The 22,513-nt window shown below is 42.7% G+C and overlaps 2 protein-coding genes across 6 annotated transcripts in view; one reads left to right on the top strand and one right to left on the bottom strand.

The window, feature by feature from the left end:
• Positions 1 to 4,689, top strand: part of RNF115 (ring finger protein 115) — a 55,152-nt gene extending 50,463 nt beyond the window's left edge. For all 3 annotated transcript variants that reach the window (XM_019739910.3, XM_074318754.2, XM_074318755.2), the window contains one exon: positions 351 to 4,689. In XM_019739910.3, the coding sequence (XP_019595469.1) occupies positions 351 to 482 (132 nt within the window). In that variant the 3' untranslated portion in view covers positions 483 to 4,689. The remainder of the gene's footprint in view (positions 1 to 350) is intronic.
• A 924-nt stretch (positions 4,690 to 5,613) lies between these two features.
• On the bottom strand, positions 5,614 to 21,970 carry CD160 (CD160 molecule). Of its 3 annotated transcripts, XM_019739912.3 has the most exons (5): positions 21,841 to 21,970; positions 12,879 to 13,022; positions 11,918 to 12,244; positions 8,497 to 8,634; positions 5,614 to 6,738 (listed from the first exon to the last, which is right to left on the bottom strand). In XM_019739912.3, the coding sequence occupies exons 2-5, from the start codon at positions 12,943 to 12,945 to the stop codon at positions 6,731 to 6,733; spliced, it is 540 nt and encodes a 179-aa protein (XP_019595471.2). In that variant the 5' UTR covers positions 12,946 to 13,022; positions 21,841 to 21,970; the 3' UTR covers positions 5,614 to 6,730. The 3 variants fall into 3 exon arrangements, with proteins under 3 accessions (XP_019595471.2, XP_088655696.1, XP_088655695.1); XM_088799570.1 differs by lacking the exon at positions 5,614 to 6,738 and having other exon boundaries at positions 6,751 to 8,634; positions 12,879 to 13,165; XM_088799569.1 differs by lacking the exon at positions 5,614 to 6,738 and having other exon boundaries at positions 6,751 to 8,634.
• Positions 21,971 to 22,513: the final 543 nt, after the last annotated feature.

Genomic DNA, 22,513 nt, shown 5'->3' with positions numbered 1-22,513 from the left:
GTTGCGACACAGGTGGTATAGACCCTGCAGAGCCTAAAATATTTACTACCTGTCTGTTTACAGGGAAAGTTTGCTGACCCCTGCTCTAGGCCATCTCAGGTCACTGATTCTATTCTGTTTGGTGAATGTGTCAGCTGTTGTTTCGCTGCTGGCCTAGAACTGTCAGTTCTGCTTAAAGTTCTGTTTGGGAGGCGTCCTGCTGTTGCAGGTTGGAACCCAGTGTGCGCCGTGTGAGAATCATGCCCTTTTTGTTTTTCTGTCCGCCGACTCTCAGGGTTTCTGATGTGTTGAGTACCTCCAGCTTCTCAGGTCAGGTTGTTGACGTGGAGACCGATATCTTTCTGTTTCAGCATGATACATGTCCTATATGTAGGAAGAGCTTAAATGGTGAGGACTCTACTTGGCAAACCCAGAGCTCTGAGGCCTCTGCAAGCAACAGATTTAGCAGTGACAGCCAGCTACATGATCGATGGACTTTCTGAAGCTAAAAGACCACGTCGGAGCCAGGGCTGTGGTGTTCTTCTTCCTGCAGCTGTACATTGTATCACAACAACAAGATAGTAGGTGGATTTAGGAATTGTATGAGAAACCCTGACCCATAATATTAATGCAATGAGTGTTTTTCTTCTCTAAATTTAAAGTTAGCCTCTGTAGATGGAATTGTATCTACAACCAAATGCCTCTCGTTCCTGAATTCAGAGTGGTAATTCTCTAAGTGTGAAACTTCGTTATGTGGGTTTCCCACCACCAGAATAGAATCAGTTCCTTAAGTCTAGCTAGGGTCCTGCTACCTGTCATGTTACCTTGTAACGATGCTTTCACCTCCTGCCCCGCCTCCACCTGCCATCCCTTAGTGTGTGTTTCGGTAAATACAGTGGAACTAGGGCCCTAACGTGCTGCTGATGTGAAATCCTCCTGTTTTAATTGTACAAAAGCATATTCTTGGCCACATTAGCTGTGACTTGGGGTCAAGTTAATTCATGAATCCAAGTAATGATTTTGTTTTGTCTTAAACCGTCAGAGAACAAATCAAAGAAAAATTACAGTGGGAAGGGGAAAGTGGCATATTATTACACCCTTTGGTTTTCTCATTTGAATTTTTACTGTCTACTTCACAAGATGCCGTTTCCTCAGAAACCACCATGACACGTCTTAGGGGTCTTCTGTGGGTAGGAATGTGATTCTGGGTCCTTTTGGGGACGAGTAGAGCGGCAGACAGGCACAGAAAGACACATGTTTGGAGTCTTTGCTTCTGAAGTTTTTTAACGCTCCCCAGCTCATCGTTTACTGTCTTTTGTCCTTAAACTAATTTGCTTCACAGAGATAGAATTATTTCATTATTGCTTCTACAGCCATTTCACTGTTTTTAGTAATTCATTGGTCTTAAGGGATTGAGATTTTACGTTGTCTCATTTTAATTTTTTAAGCCCTTTAATCATCTCTGAAACTTTTCTGTTGGCTTGGTTCTGGCTCTACTTGGAATCAAACTGATGCTTGTAATCATGCCCAAAACAGCTTGGCCTATGAGAGCTATGGCGTGTTTTTTTAGCCTAACAGTGTCCTGTGTACAGGCATGTGCTCTTTGGAGCATTTGAAAATCAGAAATGTCCTTGGAACCTCAAAGTCTCAAAAGGAAATGATGGAGACACGTAACCACTGTTGGTGCACCCAAAAGGGGGACCGAGGAAATGCCGTTTATATGGTCACATCAGCCCTTCATAGTTTGGAACGATCAGAACAGGAAAGCCACTTTTTGGTCAGTCTCTTTCTTAGCTAGGAGTCTTTTTCAGTTTTTGTTGACTATCATACATTATACACTGATTTGGGAGGGTAAGAAAAGGGGGTCAGAGAGATCTTTGTACTTTGATAGATGATAAAGGAGTGGGGGAGGGAAGAGAGAAAGTGGGAGAGTGGCTTGCTGACTTAATAGGGAATAAAAGTTGTTTTTTCATATGCCTCTCATGTCATACCTCTGTAGAGATTGTTTCTTTGGAGAATGTGAGCTATTTACTAAGGCTATTGAAATGTAGCCTCAAAATACACATTGGTTTTGAACGGGGTGGTGGGGGGGAGGGTGAAGAGATGTGGGTGAGGTATATTATGTCTGTTTAATGGCCACTATTCAGCTGTCTCAGAAAAATGATGACAGCCTGGGAAAATTTGCCTGCCTGTTAATGTGTGCAGGTGCCAGGATAGGCAGTTGTGTTTTTACTCATAATTGGAGAACTAGAAAGGATTGGAGTGGCTTCACTAAAGGATGAAACACAGTGCTGGGTAGGGCTTTACCTTTTCAGTACACAGAATAGCAAGTAGCATCTGCCTCAGTTACCTGCAATCTTCCCTTTTTGCTCTGATAGAGGACAGTCAGGCTCATTGGCCGTTTCCCAGACCCCTCCCACGTAAGGAGGCTGTAGTGCTTCTTCCTGGAATTGGCGCCCCTCGGACTTCCAGGTTCATTTAGGTTAAGGAGTGTTAGTCGGGGCTCTCTAGTGCAGCAGAGACTTATAAGGAGTTGGTTCACGTGATTATGGAGGCCAAGAAGTCCCCAGGTCTGCAGCCAGCGAGCCAGGAGGGGGTCGGTGGGATGGTTCCAGCCTGACTCCAAAGGCCTGAGTGTAGGCAAGTTGGTGGTGTAAGCTCCAGCCCCCAAAGCGAGCAAGTTCAAAACCCAAGAGGATCTGATGTTTCAGTGTGAGTCCAGAGACAGTAAAGGACTGACGTCCCCAACCCATCTGGCCAGGGGGAGAAATTGCCGGGGTCAGAGTGTCGGCTTTTTATTCTGTGCAGGCCTTCAACTGATTGGATGAGGCCCCGCCCACATTAGGGAAGGCAATGTGTTTTATTCAGTCCACTGATTTAGATAGTACTCTTATAAAAAATACCCTCATGGACACACCCAGGGATAGTGTTTGACCAATTATCTTGGCATCCCATGGCTGAGTCAGGTTGACACATAAAATTAGCCATCACAAGAAAACTGGAAATGATGCACACAGCAGAATACTCCGCCTCCCGCTTTTTTGCCAGGTGAAGAGTGTGTGTATGGTAATGTCTGGCTTGCTGGGAGATGTCAGTACTAGGGTTAAACAGTGGGAGGAATATATGTGGGACGTGGACCAGTTTGCTTTGTGCATCACACCTGTTTTCCTCTTCGACCTAAATTCACCTGGAAGTGTGAGATGCCTCCCATTCTCGGAAGAAACATTGCGGATTCATTGGCCTAACACCAGAACGTGGCTGGAGTTAAGAGTTTATTTTTAGGAATGCCTTGCTCTTAAATGATTCAAAACATAGTTTAGATATAGTGCCCGCATCAGAGGGGTACGTAACCCGGTCTTTTCAGGTGTTTCATTCCTTGATAGCAGGAAGGCTTACAGACTCAGGAATCTGGAGCCTTCATAGGAGTCAAGAGAGTTGATTTAGCTCTCCCTGATTGTTGAAGAGAAGAGACAACTGTTGCAATTTCAGATCTTGGACCCGTAGAGTCTTGAGGCCTTCACATGTTAAATGGCCTACCCTTTGAGTCCCACGCAGAGCTAAATAGATTTTTTTATTCATGAATGTCTTCTTTGTCTTGTCTGTTATAATTTGAAATAAGGGGGAAGAAAACTATCTTTAGCACATAAATAGGAGAGGCTTTCTAGAAATCTGTAGACTTGAAAGTTGCGAAGTTGTACAGGGCAACTTCTTGCTTGCTTCTCAGGTAGTTTCCAGGCGGGTTAGTCTAACTCATCTTCATTGGGTTGGTTCTGGCTGGACAGAACTGGTCAGTTGAGCGGGAAGGGCAGAGAAGGGAACTTTTAGCTGATAGATTGCCAACATCTTTAAAGTTTCCAAGCTAGTGCGTTGGGAACAGGGAGCAGGACTCATTCTGGCACAAAAAATTACTTATCCCTCAAAGTTCCTATTGGCAGTTCTCTGGAGTTGAGAAACTTGGAGAATCCAGAATGACATTTTGTCCCCGTTGGTATAGATCCTTGACTCTTCCCTTAACAGTAATATTTTAATTTCTAAGAGAAAGGAATTATTCTAGGTGGAGGATGTGGAAATGGCTATAAATCAACAGCTTCCTTAGCTTATTCTAAATTTTAGTTACAACTGAAATTTAGTTACAACTAAAATCGTTGCTGCATAACGATTGAGCAGGTGCTCGTTAGATGTTTTCCTTGAGCACTACTATCTCTGGTCCAATAATTAGCTCTCAAGTTAGAAGGAAGATTTTTGGGGAACACCCCCACCCCCAACAAGTCTCACTTTAAGTAGTTAGAAAAATTCCATGTTTGTGTCTTTGTATTGCACTTTCGTACGTGTGTGTGGGTGTGTACATGTATATATTGACAGACGCACACAGATGCACGTGTCACTCTAGAGGAAGAAAGGACGTGATGGGCACTGAGGTAACGTGAGCGGGTGTACCGCAGAGGGCTGCAGCCTCACAGTCTGGTTTTCACTGCACATACCTCAGGCCCCCGTGTTTCTGTCGTTCTCGGTTACGGGACACAGTTGGCTACCCTGTACATGGTGTGGTGAAGGGTTCAGTAGAGAAAAAAGCCTCGTCATTTCTGAGGGTCGAGAATAAATGGCTTTCATAACCCTTTGCTTCTGTATTACAGTAAATTGAACTCAAATACAATTATTGTTTTGTTTTGTTTTTTCAATTTTCTTGATAAATTATTGCTACCAAATTGACTTCTCTCATGACTTGCATGCTTCATTTTCTCCCTGGTGTCCAGGTGCTGTTTCCTCAAGGAATACTAATTAAATATATCAGTCTAATGAGGAGGGACTCATAGTCTGTGTCTGTTCTAAACAACGAAACAGCCTCTGGGGTTTTTGGAGGTGAGGGCCACGTTAGAGTTGGATGTTAGAGCTGATCTAGGCCGGCCACTGCCATCTGGGAAGGAAGACAGATTTGGGGAGGAAAAGAAACAGAGCTGGTAAGTAGATGGTTGGATGTTAGTGGGAAACCCTCTTTGGCCTGTGGTAGAGAGGTGGGAGGGTCAGAGTGCTGTTTGCAAGAAAACCCAGTGGAGATTCGGGAGTTGGGCCACTAGCAGGAGAGTGCCCTTGGTGAGTTTCCAAAATGAGTGTCACATAAGCTGCAGGCAGTTGGGGGAAAGAAAGCTTTAAGGGGGTACACATCCCAAGTGGCTATCCTGTGGGAGGAAATTGTAGTGATGCCAGTTTCTCAGCACTCCGGCTGGAAACCACAGGGCTGCTCCGGGGCTCTAAAATCCGAATGCAGAGTGTACAACTGGGGATACTTGCCAGGATCAAAATAGAGCCCTTGTCTGATCCAAAGGACATGGAGGTTTCAATCTCTCATACCTGCCAGACAAGTGGAATTGTAGGCATGATACGTACAAACGTGGTTTTGCCAGATTACATTTAGAAGGTATGCACGGGAGTGGAGTCTAAATGTTGCCTTTACTCTTTCAACTAGGACGCTTAGATCTGTGAATCATGGGATGTCGTCTTGTGGTTTTTTTACCATTTCTGATCAGATGTACCGTTTTTAAGATCCCAAAATTATTAGACTCCCTCCCAACAAGATGATAGTTGTATTTTTAGCATCTTGGTGAAAAACGTAAGAAAAAGCAGCTATGATTTCAGTAAAGCTTTTAAAGCAGTTTGTCTTTATTAGCCACACTGGAACCTGCATCCAGTTGAATTGTACATACATATTTGTAAGACATATCTCAAAACTTCACTTGCCCAAGGACACACAGCCAGTATGTTGCCGAGCCAGAATTTGAATCCAGGTCTTTTCACTCCACGCCTACTCTTTTTAACTCCGTAAGACACACAATCGAAAATCCTTTGAGTTTGAGGTTCAAGACCATCACTAATAAGGGTCCTACCCATCTCTTTCAGCTTTCTCTCTCTGTGTTCCCACAAACCTTAGCTCCCACATTTGGCAGGTCCTGGCCAAGGATCACAGGTAAGGTGTCTGTTCCCTTTCGCTGACTTGCCATTTAGCTCCAGTTAAATAGTCTCCGATCCCGCCGCTTCATTCATGTAGTTCTTCCTATCAGGAATAGCCTGCCCCCTCCTCTGCTGAACTGTGACAAGAGGTCATCTGTTCAAAGAGAAACGGGATTTGTGAATTTAGGAGAAAAAAGGCTGCCAGTATTGCTTTGGGCCTTTATCTGACCAGAGGCGTTGACAAGTACTGAGTTGAAGCTGGACAGCTGGGTCTGTGGTGTTCCTCGTCTACACGCACCTTCCTCCCGCTGTGCTGTGTGGATGCCGTCGACCGCCACGTTGTCTCTTCGTTTCCTCATTGTCACACCACACCTTTGCTTGTTTCCTCTCTCTCCCCTTTACAGTGTTAAATAAAAATTTCTTCCAAAAAAAATTGGTGTTCTCACGTTGTTTGACTTGCTTGTTTGATTTACTGTGTTGGAGGGGAGGCAGGAAAAGTTCTTCAGGGCACAAACACACTTGTCCAGTGTTTTAGCGAGAGCCGTACACCAGTCGTTTACTGGGGACTGAGCTGGGAAGGAAGGCACTTTTGCTCTCGTAGTGAGGAGGGGAGGTCACAGAATACACATTTGCCCCACTTTATGTTCTACAGATTCTTGGCAAATTTTGCATCTCTTCCCATGTCCTTTGGGGGGGGCGGGGGCAGAGTGGAGCTCTATATATTGTAATATGAAAGATACCAAGCTAAAGAAAGTCGGGTTTGTCTAGCTGTTAACTTGCTAAAAAGTTTCTTCTGGCAGGAGGCTTATAGAGCTGTAGAAAGAAAAAGGAAAGTTTGTATTACTGCCACACGACTTAGAATAGCAATAAGACCTCATATCATTGGTCCTGGGAGGTGTGTTTATAGGTGCTCAGGACTAGAGAGGGAGTGGAAAAGGAAGCAACGAGGTATTACGTGCTGTGTCTGCCTGCCGACGTTGCAGTTGTAATCTTTCCGCAAATCTGACTGATCCTGGTGGAAGTGGGGAAGGAGGCAACTTTTGATCTCCTTGCTACAAGGTAGGACAATCAAAGAAGAAACAGATGCCATAAAAAATTCAGGGTAGGTTTTCCATGTATAGCACTGAGTGGTTGGCACCGTGATAGGACAAGAATACCCTCTGAAATTAGTCATGAGCTGAGGGAGGCACAGATCCAGGAACTCCCCCGTCCTTTCCGCTGCTGTGAGCGTGATGACTTGATTTAACATGACCCCCCATACCTGGGAAAATGTGTGTACTCTGCTGAACACTACCTCTTCCATAATTCTGCTAAGTCTTGAGTTGGGGAAGGACAATAAAGGAAAGGAATGAATTCTCAAAATTGCATTCTCTTCACCTGATTGGAGAAGGGGAAGCTGCTTAGAGATTTTTTTGCTCTAGCAGAAATTGGGAGTCAGGGGTAGTAGATTGTATGGCCAGGCTTAATTTCCTCTTCTCTTTGGAGTTTTTATTCTATATGAAGAAATAAGATTTATTTTACTAACAGTAGTCTAACCATCGGAGGGAATTGAGACTCAGTGAAGAAGCATGTCTCAAACGTCAGACTGCTTGACGTTCACCAGTTTCCTCTTGAAAAGTGGCGTAGGCTACATTTGCTAGGGCCTTGCTAATTATCGCCGATAACGGTCTGTTTTCTTTTGATACTTTAAGGGGCTAGAAGAATGAGACAATGAGAGGAAGGTGTCTCAGAATGGGGAGGGTGGTGAAGGAGTTGAGAGACGCTTATAGGTGATAGCAGGTGATTGCTGAGGACGCCAGAATTTAGACTGAGAAGGACCTAACGTTAGTTCCCGTGAACTGGGGCAACATTTAACCTCCTTGGACCTGTTTTCTGGTAAGTAATCAGGGAACTTGTTCCTGAAAAGGGTTGTGTGAGGTGGTAGAACCATCATATGCAAAGCCTGAGCCATCATACACATTCTTTTAAACAAATTTATGAAGAGCCTACACGTGCCTGCTGCTATTTGTTGGGGTAAGCGAGACAAAAAGTCCCAGCATTTATAGAGCTTCCCTCCTGGTAGCGCTCAAAATGGGGGTTATTGATTTGAGGAAAGCCTAAATAAAGTGGAATTCCGAATGCCAAGGGCAGGCAAGAATCTGCATCAATCAGAGGACTGACTCAGCTAGAAGTGTTGAATAGACAGTCTGGCCATCAGCCTTTGCTGAAGAGCTGCATTGTTTAACACCCATCAGACCCTGTCTGTCTTGCCCTGTGCATTGTCACATCATGGCCTCAACTTGTAGCTCTCTGTTCATCCAGCAAGTACAGGCAGCTGTATTTACCTGCCTCTCCCACAGGCCTTTCCTCATAGGTCTGACCTCCTTCCCAGTGGAAAGTGATTCATCCATCTTTGCCTAGTTAGTATGGAATCTTTAGTCCCTTTGGATCACTTGTTTCCTGCGGGCAGCCAGGGCTCGAGGAGCATTTCCCTCTCCCACTCGTCCTCCTTTCCAGCCTCGGAGAATAACCAAGATGTCAAAGGTATAGCACCCTCATTGCTTGGGGTGCTTAGGGTTTATCCGAACATACCTCGAAGGGCCACCAGGCTGGTCATCAGTGTCAGCCAGAGCTTTTCTTGCCGGAAGCCTGAATTGAAAGCACCTTTACTATGGCTGAACTCGTGGTGTCCTGTTTGTTTTGGTCCCATCACCGTGTAGTTCCCTGTTTCTGGTTCAAAAGAGAATCATTGGATCAGAGAAGGGTTTCAGAAGTAGGATCCCCTTTTGCATCGCCTCAGAACATCTTGTGATCTCCAAATATACCTGTCAGTATAGTTCATTGCCCAAATAAGTATTGTTTTTAAACATTTGTGGGTTATGCTGTACTTTAGCAGCAATGACTAAATATAGCCTCTACTGTGTCACACTGGGGGTGCAATGAGGCCTACCTTTAGAAGGAACTCTAAAGTCAAGCCAGAGAAACAGTAACAGTCGCCTTGGACTTGGGTGTTCCCAGATCTCATTTGAAAACCATCTTCTGCAGTGGGTCAAGCAGTTTCAGCCTGTTTAAATCTGGGCTTTGGACTAGATCTGGATTTTTATCCACCATTTATTAGCTGAAGTAAAATTACCTTTGAGCCTAAGTTATCACATAAGAGTGGTAGCTTTCTCAAAAGGCCATGAAGATATAATGAAATAGCATATCACGTAGTACAATGCCTGACACGCAGTAAGTGGTAGACACACATTTGGTGAGCGTGCTTATGTGCTGACTCTTACATATGCAGAGAGGACAAAAAAGGCGTTGTGTCTTAGGGAGAACCACGACAAGTAGAAATACTAGGAGGACATGAATACTAGATTTTACAGAGCAAGGGCTTTGTTGTACCCCCATTCTGTTCTCCAAGGCTTAGCACTCTGCCTGGGGTGCACAATAATATGAATTTGTTAGGTGAATGAAAGTATTAAATAGGAAATTTTATATGGCGCTCCAGGGCCGGGAGGAAGTAGTTTGGACTGTCTCATAGAGAGTGAAGAGACATTAAAACTGGATGATAGTGTGTCATGTACAAATTAGCATTTCAGAAAGCTGTCTGGTGGGAGTATGGATAGGAAGCAGAGACCGTCTTTAGAGTTAATGAACCATTTATTAGGCAACAGCTCAGTGCCAGGCCCTGGGATATGTGTGGAAGACAAATGCGTAAGATGCGGTTGGATCTCGAGGAGATTGCCAGTGAGGACACTACTGGGATAAGTGTGAGATGATGACCTGGGCAACACCCTTGGAAAGAGGAACGAATGTGGGAAAGAACTAGTAGTACTTGGTAACTGATTGGATAGGGGAGGGAAAAAAGGAGGAACCAATGTTTTGACAAAATCATGAATGAACAGAAATAGTCTCAAGGACAGGTTTGGGTTTGAGGAGATGGTAGGGCATTCAGGAGCTTGGAGTCCCGTCGTCAGTGGAAATGTTTAACTGAAACTTAGGAAAGAGGTTAGAGCTGGAGGAGGGTTGTGGATCAGTCATGAGGAGATGCAGGTTTAAATCATAAGGGTGAATGAGAACTGGGGAGAAGTAGAAAAGATGGAAGGCGCGAGGAGTGAGTCTTGGGGACTGAATTATGGTTGAGAGCTGCTTGGAGGAAATAGAGGCAAAGGAGGGAAAAGAATAGCCAGAAAGGTAGAAAGACCAGCGGCGCAGAGTCACAGAAGCCAGTGGAGTGGGGAATTTCACAAAGGAGAGACTGGAAGGGCGAAAGCTGTACCTGGGTCAGATGGGAAGACAGACACCAGCAAGCAAGAGGAAAATCGAAACCAAACTGAAGCGGAAAATTTGGATGAACTACTAACCATAGGAGATAATAAAAGGCTCTAGGCCAGATTTTTAGTTTGTGTGTGTGTGTGTGTAATTTATATCTTAAAAAGCATGATAGTATTTGAAAATTGATCATAGCAGTGTCCTTTTTTCCTCCTAGGCTCATTCCCCAGAAACCATCACTGTCAATTCTCAGAGATGTTTCACCATAGTCCTAAATAATAGGCTCATGTTACCACTTCTTGATGATGACGTTTAGACGTTTACTGACTTTCCCTTATAGAAGACGAAGGTGTGGTTCTCTTAAGCGTCTAGGCACTTCCCTTCTCTGCACCTTTTCAGAAATCATTATTACAAATTTTAGTTAAATTATTGTTTACATAATTTGGATTCTGTAAATGTACTTATTATATACATTGTGTGCTATGATTGTGTTTTCTTTGGTAAAATTTAGTGTTTTACCTGGAGATAATGGTCACCTGATTTATTTTTTAACCAGCAGACTATTCCATACCCATGTCTTCAATCCTTTGTCATATTTGTCATAGATCTTCAGAAAGATGATCTATCAATTCTGTTTTTACCCCCTAGAGATTTCCTTTCAGAGTCCTCTTTCTCCTGCTCTCCTCTAGATGAATTGCTCTTTGGGGCCCTTTTTCATTCTAGAATTTTCTTATCCCCTTTCCTCCATTAGATTCCTTGTCTCTGGTAACTTCTTAACACGTTGCGTACGGCGGGGTTTAAATCCCTCATGAAGATTCTCGTGATCCGTACGCAACGTGTTAAGAAAGATCCCATGGAAGACAAGTGTTTTTTTTGAGTCATTGCATGTCTGACAGTGTCTTGGTTCTCGCCTCACATTTGATTGTTAGTTTGGTGGGGCACAGAATTCCGGGTGGGACAAAAATTTCAGTTTTGAAGGCTTGCTCCATGGGGCAGATAGGAGCACAGAGCCACTGCTGGGCATATGAGGGTGTCACGTAAGTAAAGCGGAGGCTGGAGTGGCCATGTGTAGGCTGTGCCAGGGTAGTAACCGCAGGGGCGCGTGCACAAAACGAAGGAGATACGCGGAGGTGGGAGGGAAGCTTTGCTGCCCCAGACAGTAACTGTTTAGGGTTCTGGTGGCTTTCTGGTTTCTGATTCCAGAAACGAGCTCCTGGGGGCCCCACCATACTTGCTTGATTATTTTTTCCCCTATAATCTGTGGCAGGTTGAATGGGTTTCTGTTTTGTTACAACTAAATGCTCTAAGACAACCATCCATTTTATCTCAAATCCATCCCTCCATCCCAGCCTGAAGGCTCAGTACCTGTCTTTAGAAATATAGCCAAACTTCAGAGAGAGCTCTGAACGGGGAATCAGGAGGCCGAAATTCCAGACTTGTATCTGCTTTTACTGGCACTGGTCAGTGAGTGACCTTGGACAAGTTGCTTTACCTCCTTGTAACTCAGTGTCAATAAAAAATGGGATGGCCACCTCAGTAAGATTTTTTTAAAATTAAGGACAAAATGAGGTTAGCTTCCTATACATGCTTTGAGGAAAGCATTGACCAGTGGGAATGATGGAACAGGGTTGAGTAGTAGGAAGCACACTTCCCCAAGGACCTGCTTACCCAGCACCTGAAATACAACTACTATCTTCAGCTGTCGACCCTGCTTATGTTGCACCTAGTGGTATTAAGGACATCAGGAGCTCACCTGTGACTGAAACGGAGAAGAAATGGCCCTGGAGGCGAATATCTGTCTTCTGGCTTATGGCACAACACTGGTAGGTCCCACTGTCCGACGGCATGACCTGGTCAATGGTGAGCACCAACCGAGATGACGTCTCATTGATACCGTCTGTCCCAGGATCCCGTTTCAGTCTCAGTTGCTCCAAGCTGTTCTCAGGGGAGCAGCCCCCAGACTTGTCCTTGCAAAAAAACACGATAACCCCCTCCGCCTCTTCTTTCTTATGCCACAGAGTACAGATAAAGCTGAGTCGCTTTCCTTCTTGGGAAAAGGAGCTGTGGATGGTCATGCATCCTGGAACGGGAAAGGAAGAATTGGCTGCGGGAGGTCAGGTATATATGGTAAATGATTCACTTACGTGTAAATGTTGAGGCAGAGATAGACATTAAATACAACCCTTTTAGAAGAATTGTCTGGGAGGTATACCCATATCTGAGGGAAAACTGCAATCGCAACTATTCAGGAATGGTTTGTATTTTATTTCTATTCTCCATCTGCAACTTCTATAAAGCACTTTAACTACAAATCCTTGTTATAGCCCTAGAGACAGGTATTCTTGTTCCCATTTTATAGATGAACAAACTGAGGCACAGAGTGGTTAAATGGGTTGCCAGAGTTGACAAATATTGTGGTACCTGAATTTCATAAACTTAGAGTGTATAAATGCTTGTAGGAATCTTAGATTGAGGGACAAATTACCAGGCTCTTTGCAACACACAGCAGAGGCAGAATGTCTGATGAGGTGGGCAATAGTATTCTGACAAAAAAGAGAAACTACATTTTCCCCCTTTTCCTTAGTGTCAAGAAGAGTGGGTCCTTTTCTTCCCCACCAGAAAAAAAGTGTGGGACTCGACTGGACTCCTCATGAGTTCAGGATTCTCCCTGATGGCTGTCTCTGCTCTGGGGACCGGGGATGGGCTGTCCTCACCACCAAGCTGGATGTCCACAATTGCCAGCAGAATCGCCAGGCCAAAGCAGCCTCTCCCAGGTGCCATCAGCGTCCTGCACGTCGTCAGCAGCTCCAAGAACTCGAAGCAAATACTGGCTCTGTGATGTGCTTGGCCTCACTGTCCTGAAAGCACAGGGGGAGTCCTAAGCAAGGTCTTCCAGGGCTCCAAGACCGTCTCCCTGTTCCAGGCACTAGCTTCGGTCGGCTAGAGTCTGATGGAGGTGGAAGATAGTTTGCTGGGAAGCGAGACAATCAGGTGAGGTGTACTGGAGAGAAGAGAGGGGTAGAGAGAAGAGACAGAGACACTGAAGGCTGTGTTTTCAGATATTTTTCTAAGTTAAATTGGATTGCTGGATCAGAGAATATGAATATTTAAAAAAATTTTTTTCTACTATGTATTGTCAGATTACTCTCTACAAAGGTGGTCAAGGTTAAGACCTTCAACAAGAATGCTTGATGATGTACATTTCTCCATGAGCCTGCTAGTACTGGATATTTATCTGTCTTTCATTTTGCCAACCCAAGGGATGAAAAATTAGATGTCACTTTTATTTTGCATTTCCATGACTAGTGAGGGTGAAGAGCTCTTAATGTTTATTGGTCATTAACATTTTCTATTCTGTGAATTGCCTGTTCATATTCTTTGTATGTTGTTTTGTTTTTCAATTGTAGAATCTTTCTCTGTATTAGAGATATTAACCTATCTACCATTTTTTTTTTGAGTACTTACAAAAAATTTTTTATTTTTATTTTATTGGGGAATATTGGGGAACAGTGTTTTTTTCCAGGGCCATGAGCGCCAAGTCATTGTCCTTCAAGCTAGTTGTGGAGGGTGCAGCTCAGCTCCAAGTCCAGTCGCCGTTTTCAATCTTAGTTGCAGGGGGCGCAGCCCGCCATCCCATGTGGGAATTGAACTTGCAACCTTGTTGTTGAGAGCTCATGCTCTAACCAACTGAGCCATCCGGCCACCCCTCTGGAGGTTCAGTGGCTGCTCATTGTCTTCAATCTAGTTGTGGAGGGCGCAGCTCACTGGCCCATGTAGGAATCGAACCAGCAACCCTGCTCACACTCTAACCATCTGAGCCAGATGGCTGCCCCTCTACCATTTTTTTAAAACAAATATTTCCTCCCAATGGGTTGTTTGTCTCTTGACTTTGTTTTTTTCCGTAAGGAAAATTTATATTTGTATGCATTAAATACAATCTATCTTTTAAATCATCTGTTTCCTGTATTAAGAAAGTTTCCCTCAGGCTGAGGTTATAATTTTTTTCCAATATTTTTATTATTTTACCTTTTATATTTGTATCTTCTTATACTGGCTAAGAAAAATTACATACATATATATATATATAAAAGAAAACCAACCCAAACTGAACAAAAACCACGCCAAGGAAACACCAAATTTTCATCAATAGGGAAATTGTTGATCTAAGAACATGATATTCCACTCCATTTTTTAAGTCTTGTGTTTTGATGTGTGTGTCTCTCAGCCATATTTAGGTTTTATTCATAAAGGTCTTGTCCATTTGTTATTATTTCTGAATATTTTATATTTTTGCCACTATTGAAAATGTCGTCTTTTTCCCATTTTATCTTTTTGTTTCTCTTTGTCATTTTTCTTTTATATCATTCATTATATTCTTTAACTCTTCATTGTTGTTCCTATGTGAAAGACTGCTGATTATTATATGTGAATTTCATACCCAGCTACCTGCTCTTACTCAATTCTATAATTGTTCGTAATAATTTTTCAGTTGATTCTGTTGGATTTTCCAGTCATGCAGTCATATTATTTGTAAATAATAATTACTTCCTTTTCTATTGTTATATCTCTGATTTCTTTCTCCTGTCTAATTGTGTTGATGAAAATCTCCAGAAATTATTAAGTAGCAGTGGTGACAATGAATCCCTGTCTTTTTTCTGAGTTTAATGGGTGATGCTTTAATTAAGCATATGCTAGCTTTGGGGATGAAGTATGTTTTATTATATTAAGGAATATACATATATTTCTATTTTATTAGGAGTTTTAAAAATATCAAGGATGAATGTGAAATGCTTTATTAATTGCCTTTTAAACATCAACTAAAATGGTCATATGATTTTTATTTGTAGGTATATTAGTATGGTGGTCTATGTTAATAGATTTCCTGAAATTGGTGCATTCATGCATTCCTAAAAAACAAAACCAAAAACAACATTTGTTTTTGGTATGTTATCCTTTTAATATGCTGCTGGACTCTGTTTCATAGTATTTTATTTAAGATTTTTACTCCAATATTCTCAGATAAGATTGATTTCTTTTTTATTTTTGGTATTTCTTTAGTTGGGTTTTGGAATAAATGTTATGCTTGCTTCACAAAAAGAATTTGGAAACTTCTTTTTTAGGCTGAGAAACAATTTCCAATAGCATTGAAATAATGTGTTTTTTAAAGAATTCTCTAGTGATACTATGAGCTTAATGCTTTGGCAGGGAGAAGTTAGGCCTTGATAAATTTTCTCTATTTCCTGTTTGGTAATTATTCTATTTAGTGTTCTCTCTTTACTGAACCAGTTTTCTTGTTTTTTTTTTGTTTTAGAAAATTATCTGCTGTATCCATAATTTATATTCATGGAATTGAGAAAAGGAATCTTTTTGGTTCTTTAAATTTCTTCTGCATTCATGGATAATTCTTTATTTTTTGTTTTAAAAAGTAAAGAAAAAGAATACTCCCAATTTAAATATGTTAATGATTCTATAAATATACCAGGCTAAACTAACCAATTAAAAGACAGATCATAAGATAGGATTTAATGAAATGTAGCCATATGCTGTATGCAAAAGGAGCATTTAAAGCACAAGGCCATAAAAAGGTTGAAATAAAAGGACAGAAAACATATGAATTAAATATAAAACAGAGCAAAAAGAAAGTGGCATATGTTAATACCAGACAAAAAAGACAAAAATTTTTAGAAATAGAAAGAGTTACTATATGGTGATAAAAATTCAGTCCACCAGGACAATATAATTAGAATCATGTATGCACTTAATAACATAATCTCACACTATGTAAAGCAAAATTTGAAAGAACTGTAGGAAACCACAAGAAGGTCCACAATAATGGCTGTGTTTCCACACCCCTGCCTCAATCATGGATAAATCAAGCAGACAAACAAACAAGATATAGAAGATTTAAATAATAATAAGTTAATACAGTGGACATACAGAGCTCTCTCCACATAATCATTAGAGAATTCATATTCTTTTCAAACACACATGGAAAAATTATTCAATTGATCATGTACTACTAGCTAATAAAGGAAGTCTCAAAGAATCAGTATCATAAAGACCACGTTCTCTGCCATAATGCAATTAGCATACATGTCAAAACCAAAAAGATACATTTTTAAAATCCTATTTTCCATGAGTTGCATCTTCTTTACCTGTCATTCTCACGTTGTCAGTGAAATGGTGCAGGGGAGGAATGCACAGGTAGGGGGGCCTTTGGTTGTGTCCTAGTTCTGTGGTTGTGCAATGGGCTCATCTGTGTTAATTACATTGTTCTGCTTTATGTTTTTAGATGTATGTTACCTATTTTTATATATATATCAAATGATATATTTTAAAAGGTAATGATAACACATATGATAAAGAAAAAGTCATGTATATGTGATGCTATTATAACATGTATACAAAACTGAGAACAGAGATCTGAGGAAGTCTACTACCTACCAGCTTTTGTATTACTCTAAAGAGTTAGAAAAGCTGGTTGCAATAAATCACTTTCTATGAGAATACAAATGACCAGACGTGACAAAGAGCGGAAACCTAAAATGCCCAATAACCACGGAAAAAATTGAGAAAATTATTTGGTAGTATCTTCCTAGAAAGAGCTACTTTGGACAGTTTATAAGTAAATTCTTCAAGATATTCTGATGCTATTCAAATTGATAGCATAGTAGGAAAAGAAGGAAATCTCATTTCTTTTTACTAATATCAAAACCTTAAAAGAAAGAATAAAGAGGACTACAGACCAATCTCACATAAATATGCATGTGAAAATCCTAAATAAAACATGAACAAACTAATCCAGCAGGATATTAAAAATATGATATACCATGACAAATGGAGTGGGATTTATTTCAGAAATTCTTGGATAATTCAATATTAGGATTAATTAATATGTTACTAGATCAAAAAAGAAAGTTAATATTCTAATCAAATATTTATTGCCACTAAAACCCTAAGTAAAATGGTAATGAAAGAATATTGTTCAACATAATAGAGAAAAATATATATCAAATAACATTCTAGCATCATATTTAATGGTAAAATATAATTTCTATTAAAATTGGGGGCAAGGCAAAAATACTTTCTATTACCTCTATTATTTTACTTTCTTTCCTGGAAATGTTACTCATTGAATTTAGACAATTAGAGAATAAAGTCAGGGATATAAATATTGGAACGCTTGAGGCAAAATTACTGTTATTTATACATGATGTAACTTACATCTGGAGATTCCAGGAGAATTAATTAAGACTCTGAGAAACAATGAAAGGGAGAGTGTCTGAATAGGCCGTTCACAAAAAAGGAAATGCAGTGAAAAGTTGTTCAGTCTTACTAGTAGTCAGGGAAGTACAAATTTTTAAATTCAGAGTTCAGAATTACCACCCAACAGATAAACATGAAAAAGACAGATAAATCCAATTCTGGTAAGGGTCTGAGCAAATAGGTACAATCACTCTGAATAAAAATATATCCTGTCCCTTTGGCTTTATCTAATTGAAATAAAAGCACGAGTATGCTGGGATATATATGAATGAGGATATTCACTGCAGCAGTGTTTAGAATACCAAAAAATTAGAAAAAAGTGGAGACCCATTGGTTAGAGAATGGTTGAGTAAATTATGGCATTTCCGTAGTATGGACAATTATGTAACTATAATTTATATAAAATAATATATTAATGTATAAACATACAACAAAAATAAAACTTCGTAAGACATTCACTTATAACATGAATACATAAAATCATTCATTTTCCTAGATACCATTGCTAGTCGGAAAATATGATAGAAGAAAAAAATCTCACTCAGTATAGCAATAAAAAAATACTCCCATAAAATGCCCAGGAATTTAAAATGTAATAAGATTTCTATTAGGACCTACAAGATAAAAACTATAGAGTGCTATTAAGGAACATAAAAGAAAATCGAAATGGAGACACCTGTTAATTTGTACTTAGCTATAAATTTGTCACAATCCTAATAAACCCCAGCAGCCTCCCCGTGGTCTGGGCCCCGTGCTATTGCTCTGGCCTTGACCTCTTGCTCCCTGTCCTGTGTTGTATGTCACACCTTCACGCTGCTATGTCACACCTTCACGCTGCACCACCATGACTCCAGAATGTCCTGCTGACTCTTGAGACAAAACATTGAAAGTCGAGTGACATGCTTTTGTCCTAGCTACAAAGCATCATCTGATTCGAGAGGAAGATAAAGAGGGATTGCATTTACTCACTCAGCCTAGGGTTGTGGTTAAAAGCATAGACTGCTTGTGTCCAAGTCCCCGTCTCAAAACTTACTAGTTGTGTGATGGGCAAGTTTCTTAGGCTCCTGGAACAGGAAGTAAGCTAAACTCTTAATAAATGGCTCTTTGGCACACGCCCAGCAACGATGACATGTCAGGCACCAGAGGGCACAGAGAGATGGCAAACAGCAGAGGCAGACTATCCGAGGGATAAATGCAGCCTCTAGAGTCAGGGCAGGTTTGTGATCTGACTGACAGGTACTAGCTGTCTAATGTTGGGCAAGTTTCTTAACCTCTGAAAATCAGCTTATTGATCTATGAAATGGTGATAATACTCTCTTCCCAAGGTTGTGTGGGTTAGAGGAGGCCACCAATGTAAACTGCTTACATAGCATACGAGTACTTCCCATATGGTGCCTGGAGCAGAGTAAGGGCTCAGTAAATGTTAGCCATGCTGATTTTTACGGTCCCTCAGATTTGAGGCAATTTACAATGTCCCAAATAAATCATGCATAGACGCATACCTGATTATGTTTAGTTCTTATAGAACACTGAGCTGTTATGGTTATTTAAAAATGGTCATCTGTACTAAGCGTCTGGAGGCTTACAGAAGCATTGTGACTAGTTTGAAAGCACGGCTTCTAAGTGGGGGTGCAAGGATTCTAACTCCCAACTTCTCCGGGTCTTTCTCTCACAGTTTCGAGTCCTTTGTCCCTCTTCTCACACGGCTGCAACGCCAGGACTGTGATGACAATAGTAAGGTCATAAGTGTACCAAGGAATTGGGAAGGAGAATTCTGAATGCGAGGTCTTGGAAAGGCTGCAAGGTGGCAATGGAGTTAGTCCCCAGTGATGTTTGTCGACTTTGGGGCGCTGGTGCCTGGTGGATACAGTGGTGAGGTAAGGTGCAGAGTGAGCGGGGGAGATTTGGCTTCCGGTCCTGACTCAGCACTAGCTAGTGGTGACATGTTGAGACTGTCCAGACTCTTCTCTAGGCATGTTTCCTTAGGGACTAATGCAGCGGAATGGGAGGGAGGCGGGGTAGGAACTGAGACAAGAAGAGAGTGGCAGACAGGCTGGTGTCGTAGGCGCTGACGTTTCTCTGTGCCTAGGGCCTAGCTGGAGCAGAGCATGTAAGTCTGTTGTGGGCCGTGCAGGAGGGCTGGGGGCCATGGGGAAAGGATGCTCTTGGAATAGGTGACCTTGGTGTCCCGCAGAGCAGGCACCGCTGGTTCTGCACTTTGACCGCTAGAGGGCGCTGCCTTCCAGTCCTCCCTGCACTTCCCTTTGAGCCATGCGTGGCCCCTTGAACCACGCGTGGCACGGAGTCGGGCTTGCGAGGCTAGCCTGGAGAAACTTAAAGTAGTAGTGGAGGGGTGTGTGTGTGTGTGTGTGTGTGTGTGTGTGTGTGTGTGTGTGCAAGATCGGGTCTGGTGGGTCCTAATGACACGGCATGTATTGGATCCACAACTGGCCCTCAATAGAGGGAAGAGGTAGTGGGGGAGGGCAGTCTGGGGAGCTTGTGGGGCCATGTGCCAGGAGCAGGTCTCTTCTCATGAACCAGAGCGTGCACGCAGGAGGGTGCAGATTAGGTTAGCATCGTCACCTTCCAGCCTTCCCCAGGGCTTCCCCGTTGGCTGCCCAGGGCCTATGGATGGAGAGGTGACAGCGGGCAGTAAATGTCCCCTCTCCCTGACCTTTGGAAGTGGGAGGCACGTGGGGGCCAGGATTCACATCCAAGCTTCGTGTGATCTCAAGCCCCTATCTAACCTTGCTCAGCCGCACATTCCTCTCGTGTTTAAAGTTCTCTCATGCAAATATTGTGTGGATTAAATGACACCTGAAGCTGTCCCCGGAGTTTTCTGGGGAATGTGGACTGTCGCTGGTGGGGACAAGAGTGTAAAGATGACGCTCCATTCGCTCTGCCACTAAAACCCAGATCTGGCCTCTCAGAGGAGTTGCAAGGTTAACACTCAGCTCCACAAACACCTCTCTTTTCAGATCTTCCACAAAACTGAAAAAGATGTCCCAGGCCCAGAAATGGGATCTCACCAACTGCCACAAACCTGATTCTTTAAAGTAGAACCAGACTGCAAGTAAACCAGGGTTAGTGCCCGGATGCCCTGGGAGCACTTGTCTGCTTTCTCAGGCTTCCGGCTCTGAACCTTCACTTCAATGGGCCTCGGGCCCTTCTGGCTGTCTGCTGAAGTCTCCGGGTCCTCTTCTCAGAGTGACATTTAAAATGAATAACATAAAATACACAGGCTAACAAAGGAATCACATTATATCAAAACAGTTGTCCAAATGTTAGAAGAATGTGTGATGAAGTAGGATACATGCTGCTTTAGATCTAGCATGAGCCTCAGAACTGTCGTAATTGCACAGTAGTGGTGACCATACATGACATTTTGAGAAATCTGTAATAAGCTGTCATGAGATTTGAAAATACCTGTGATTTCTATTGATGGCAGATTCTATCAGGGTTTGTTGCCTACATTCATAATGGAAGCAAATGCTAATTTTCACCTAGAGACTGGTGAAAATAAAGATGGAATGTTTTCCCCAGATTCACAAATCACATGAATAAATACACGGCCCCCCAGTTAAGAATCTCTGCAGATCGGGCTCCTTGTTTTGCAACTAGGGAAACTGAAGCAAGCAGGTCTCCTGATTCCTAGGTCAAAGGTCTTCCCACTGAAGTGTGTAATTCTGTACCTGGGAGAAAACTATCTTCAAACCATTATTTTCACCTTGGAGTTCCCAGGTTTACTCTGTCAAAAATGTGCCGGTGGCCTGAAGTGTCCCTTGTTTGCATCAACCCCCCTCCCCTGCCCCCCCAGCATCTATCTGGGATGTGAACTGCCATCAGAAGTGCCTCCCAGGACCAGCTCCTGCTCCATGGAGCCCAGTGGCTTGTCCCAGGCCAGGCTCTGAGGGCTCCAGAGGTGAGGCAATCCAAACCATGGAAACTATCCTCCACTAACTATTTCCTTTTTACTGCCAAGAATGACCCTATGGCATTCGTCCCCCAGTGAGCACTGAAAAAAAGAAAGTAGCCTGGAGGATTTAGAACAGCACGAGGGACTTAGGGTTTGTCAGGTACAGTTCTTTCATGGCGTGTGTGTGAGTGTGTGTGTGTGCAAGATCGGGTCTGGATTTCACCTGGATTTCCTTCCCATGAACACACTGTGTCTTTCTTTCCCATTTGAGGACAGTGTCAGGGCGCCCATAGCCCTGAGAGTGCTAGAGAAGAGCGAGCATGCCGGCCCAATTGGCCAAGTGACACTTCTCTTTCCCAGGCTCCTGAGGGTAAAGGCATTTCAAGAACCAGGATTTCTCAGGGACCTCCCTGGAATCCTGTCTTTGCCTGAGCAGTTTCGTCAACTGTTCCATCCCTGCTCCCAGACCCCAGGTCCCCAGGGGGGCTCTTTACCTTAGGAAAGTAGTTCTCTTCTGCTCTTAGGCGGGGGGCTCTGGTGACAGCACCTTGAAGAAGTTCTCAGCCCTTGACTTGTTCTTCAGTCTTGTGAAAACCCCATCTCCCACTTCCGTCATTGTTCTGCCTTCACTACGGGTATATATGGTCTTTGAAAACCACAGAATGGGTTTTTCTAGCCGTCAGGAGTCTTCCTGCCTTGCTCTCCTCCCCACCCACTGTGTTTTTCTCCTTTCTCTCCTCCGCCTCCTCTGCTGCTTTCTCCTTTTCCCTTTCCTTTTTCTTGTGTTAGAAATAGACGAAGACGCTGAGACGACTGAGGGAAAGAAACCCACCCTTTGAAACTGTTTTCCTCACCTTGTGGGACACAGATTTTTCACTTGATAATTCATAGTAAGGACAAGACTGGTAATAGAATAACAAGAAGATATAAGGACAGACTGTGCCTTCAAGTGCAAAGAAAGGTGCCAAGTCTTTCCCTGAGAGAAGGGTTTGCTTAGGAGTAGGACAGAACGGAGCTGCTCCAGGCGGAAGTGGACCATGGCAGGGAGGGCAGGGGAGGGGAGGAACGGGGGCAGCCAAAATGGTCCTGTACGTAGGGGTGAGAGATGGATGACTTACCTTATTTCCCCCACCTACGACCTCTTTACCATTTCTATTCTGTTCCTCC

The sequence above is a fragment of the Rhinolophus sinicus genome, chromosome 7 (genome assembly GCF_057876585.1).
Source record: "Rhinolophus sinicus isolate RSI-liver-muscle chromosome 7, RSI-T2T, whole genome shotgun sequence".
Taxonomy (NCBI): Eukaryota; Metazoa; Chordata; class Mammalia; order Chiroptera; family Rhinolophidae; genus Rhinolophus; species Rhinolophus sinicus.
This window is presented reverse-complemented; position numbering and strand designations above follow the sequence as displayed.

Excerpts from the sequence above, each read along its gene's own strand:
- CD160 (XM_088799570.1), bottom strand. The coding sequence starts at position 12,945 with ATGGCACCTGGGAGAGGCTGCTTTGGCCTGGCGATTCTGCTGGCAATT. Across the intron at positions 12,245-12,878 it reads TGTGGACATCCAGCTTGGTG|GATGCATGACCATCCACAGC; the intron begins GTGAGGACAGCC and ends TTCCCGTTCCAG. Across the intron at positions 8,635-11,917 it reads CTTCTCCGTTTCAGTCACAG|AAACAGGGAACTACACGGTG; the intron begins GTGAGCTCCTGA and ends CTTTTGAACCAG.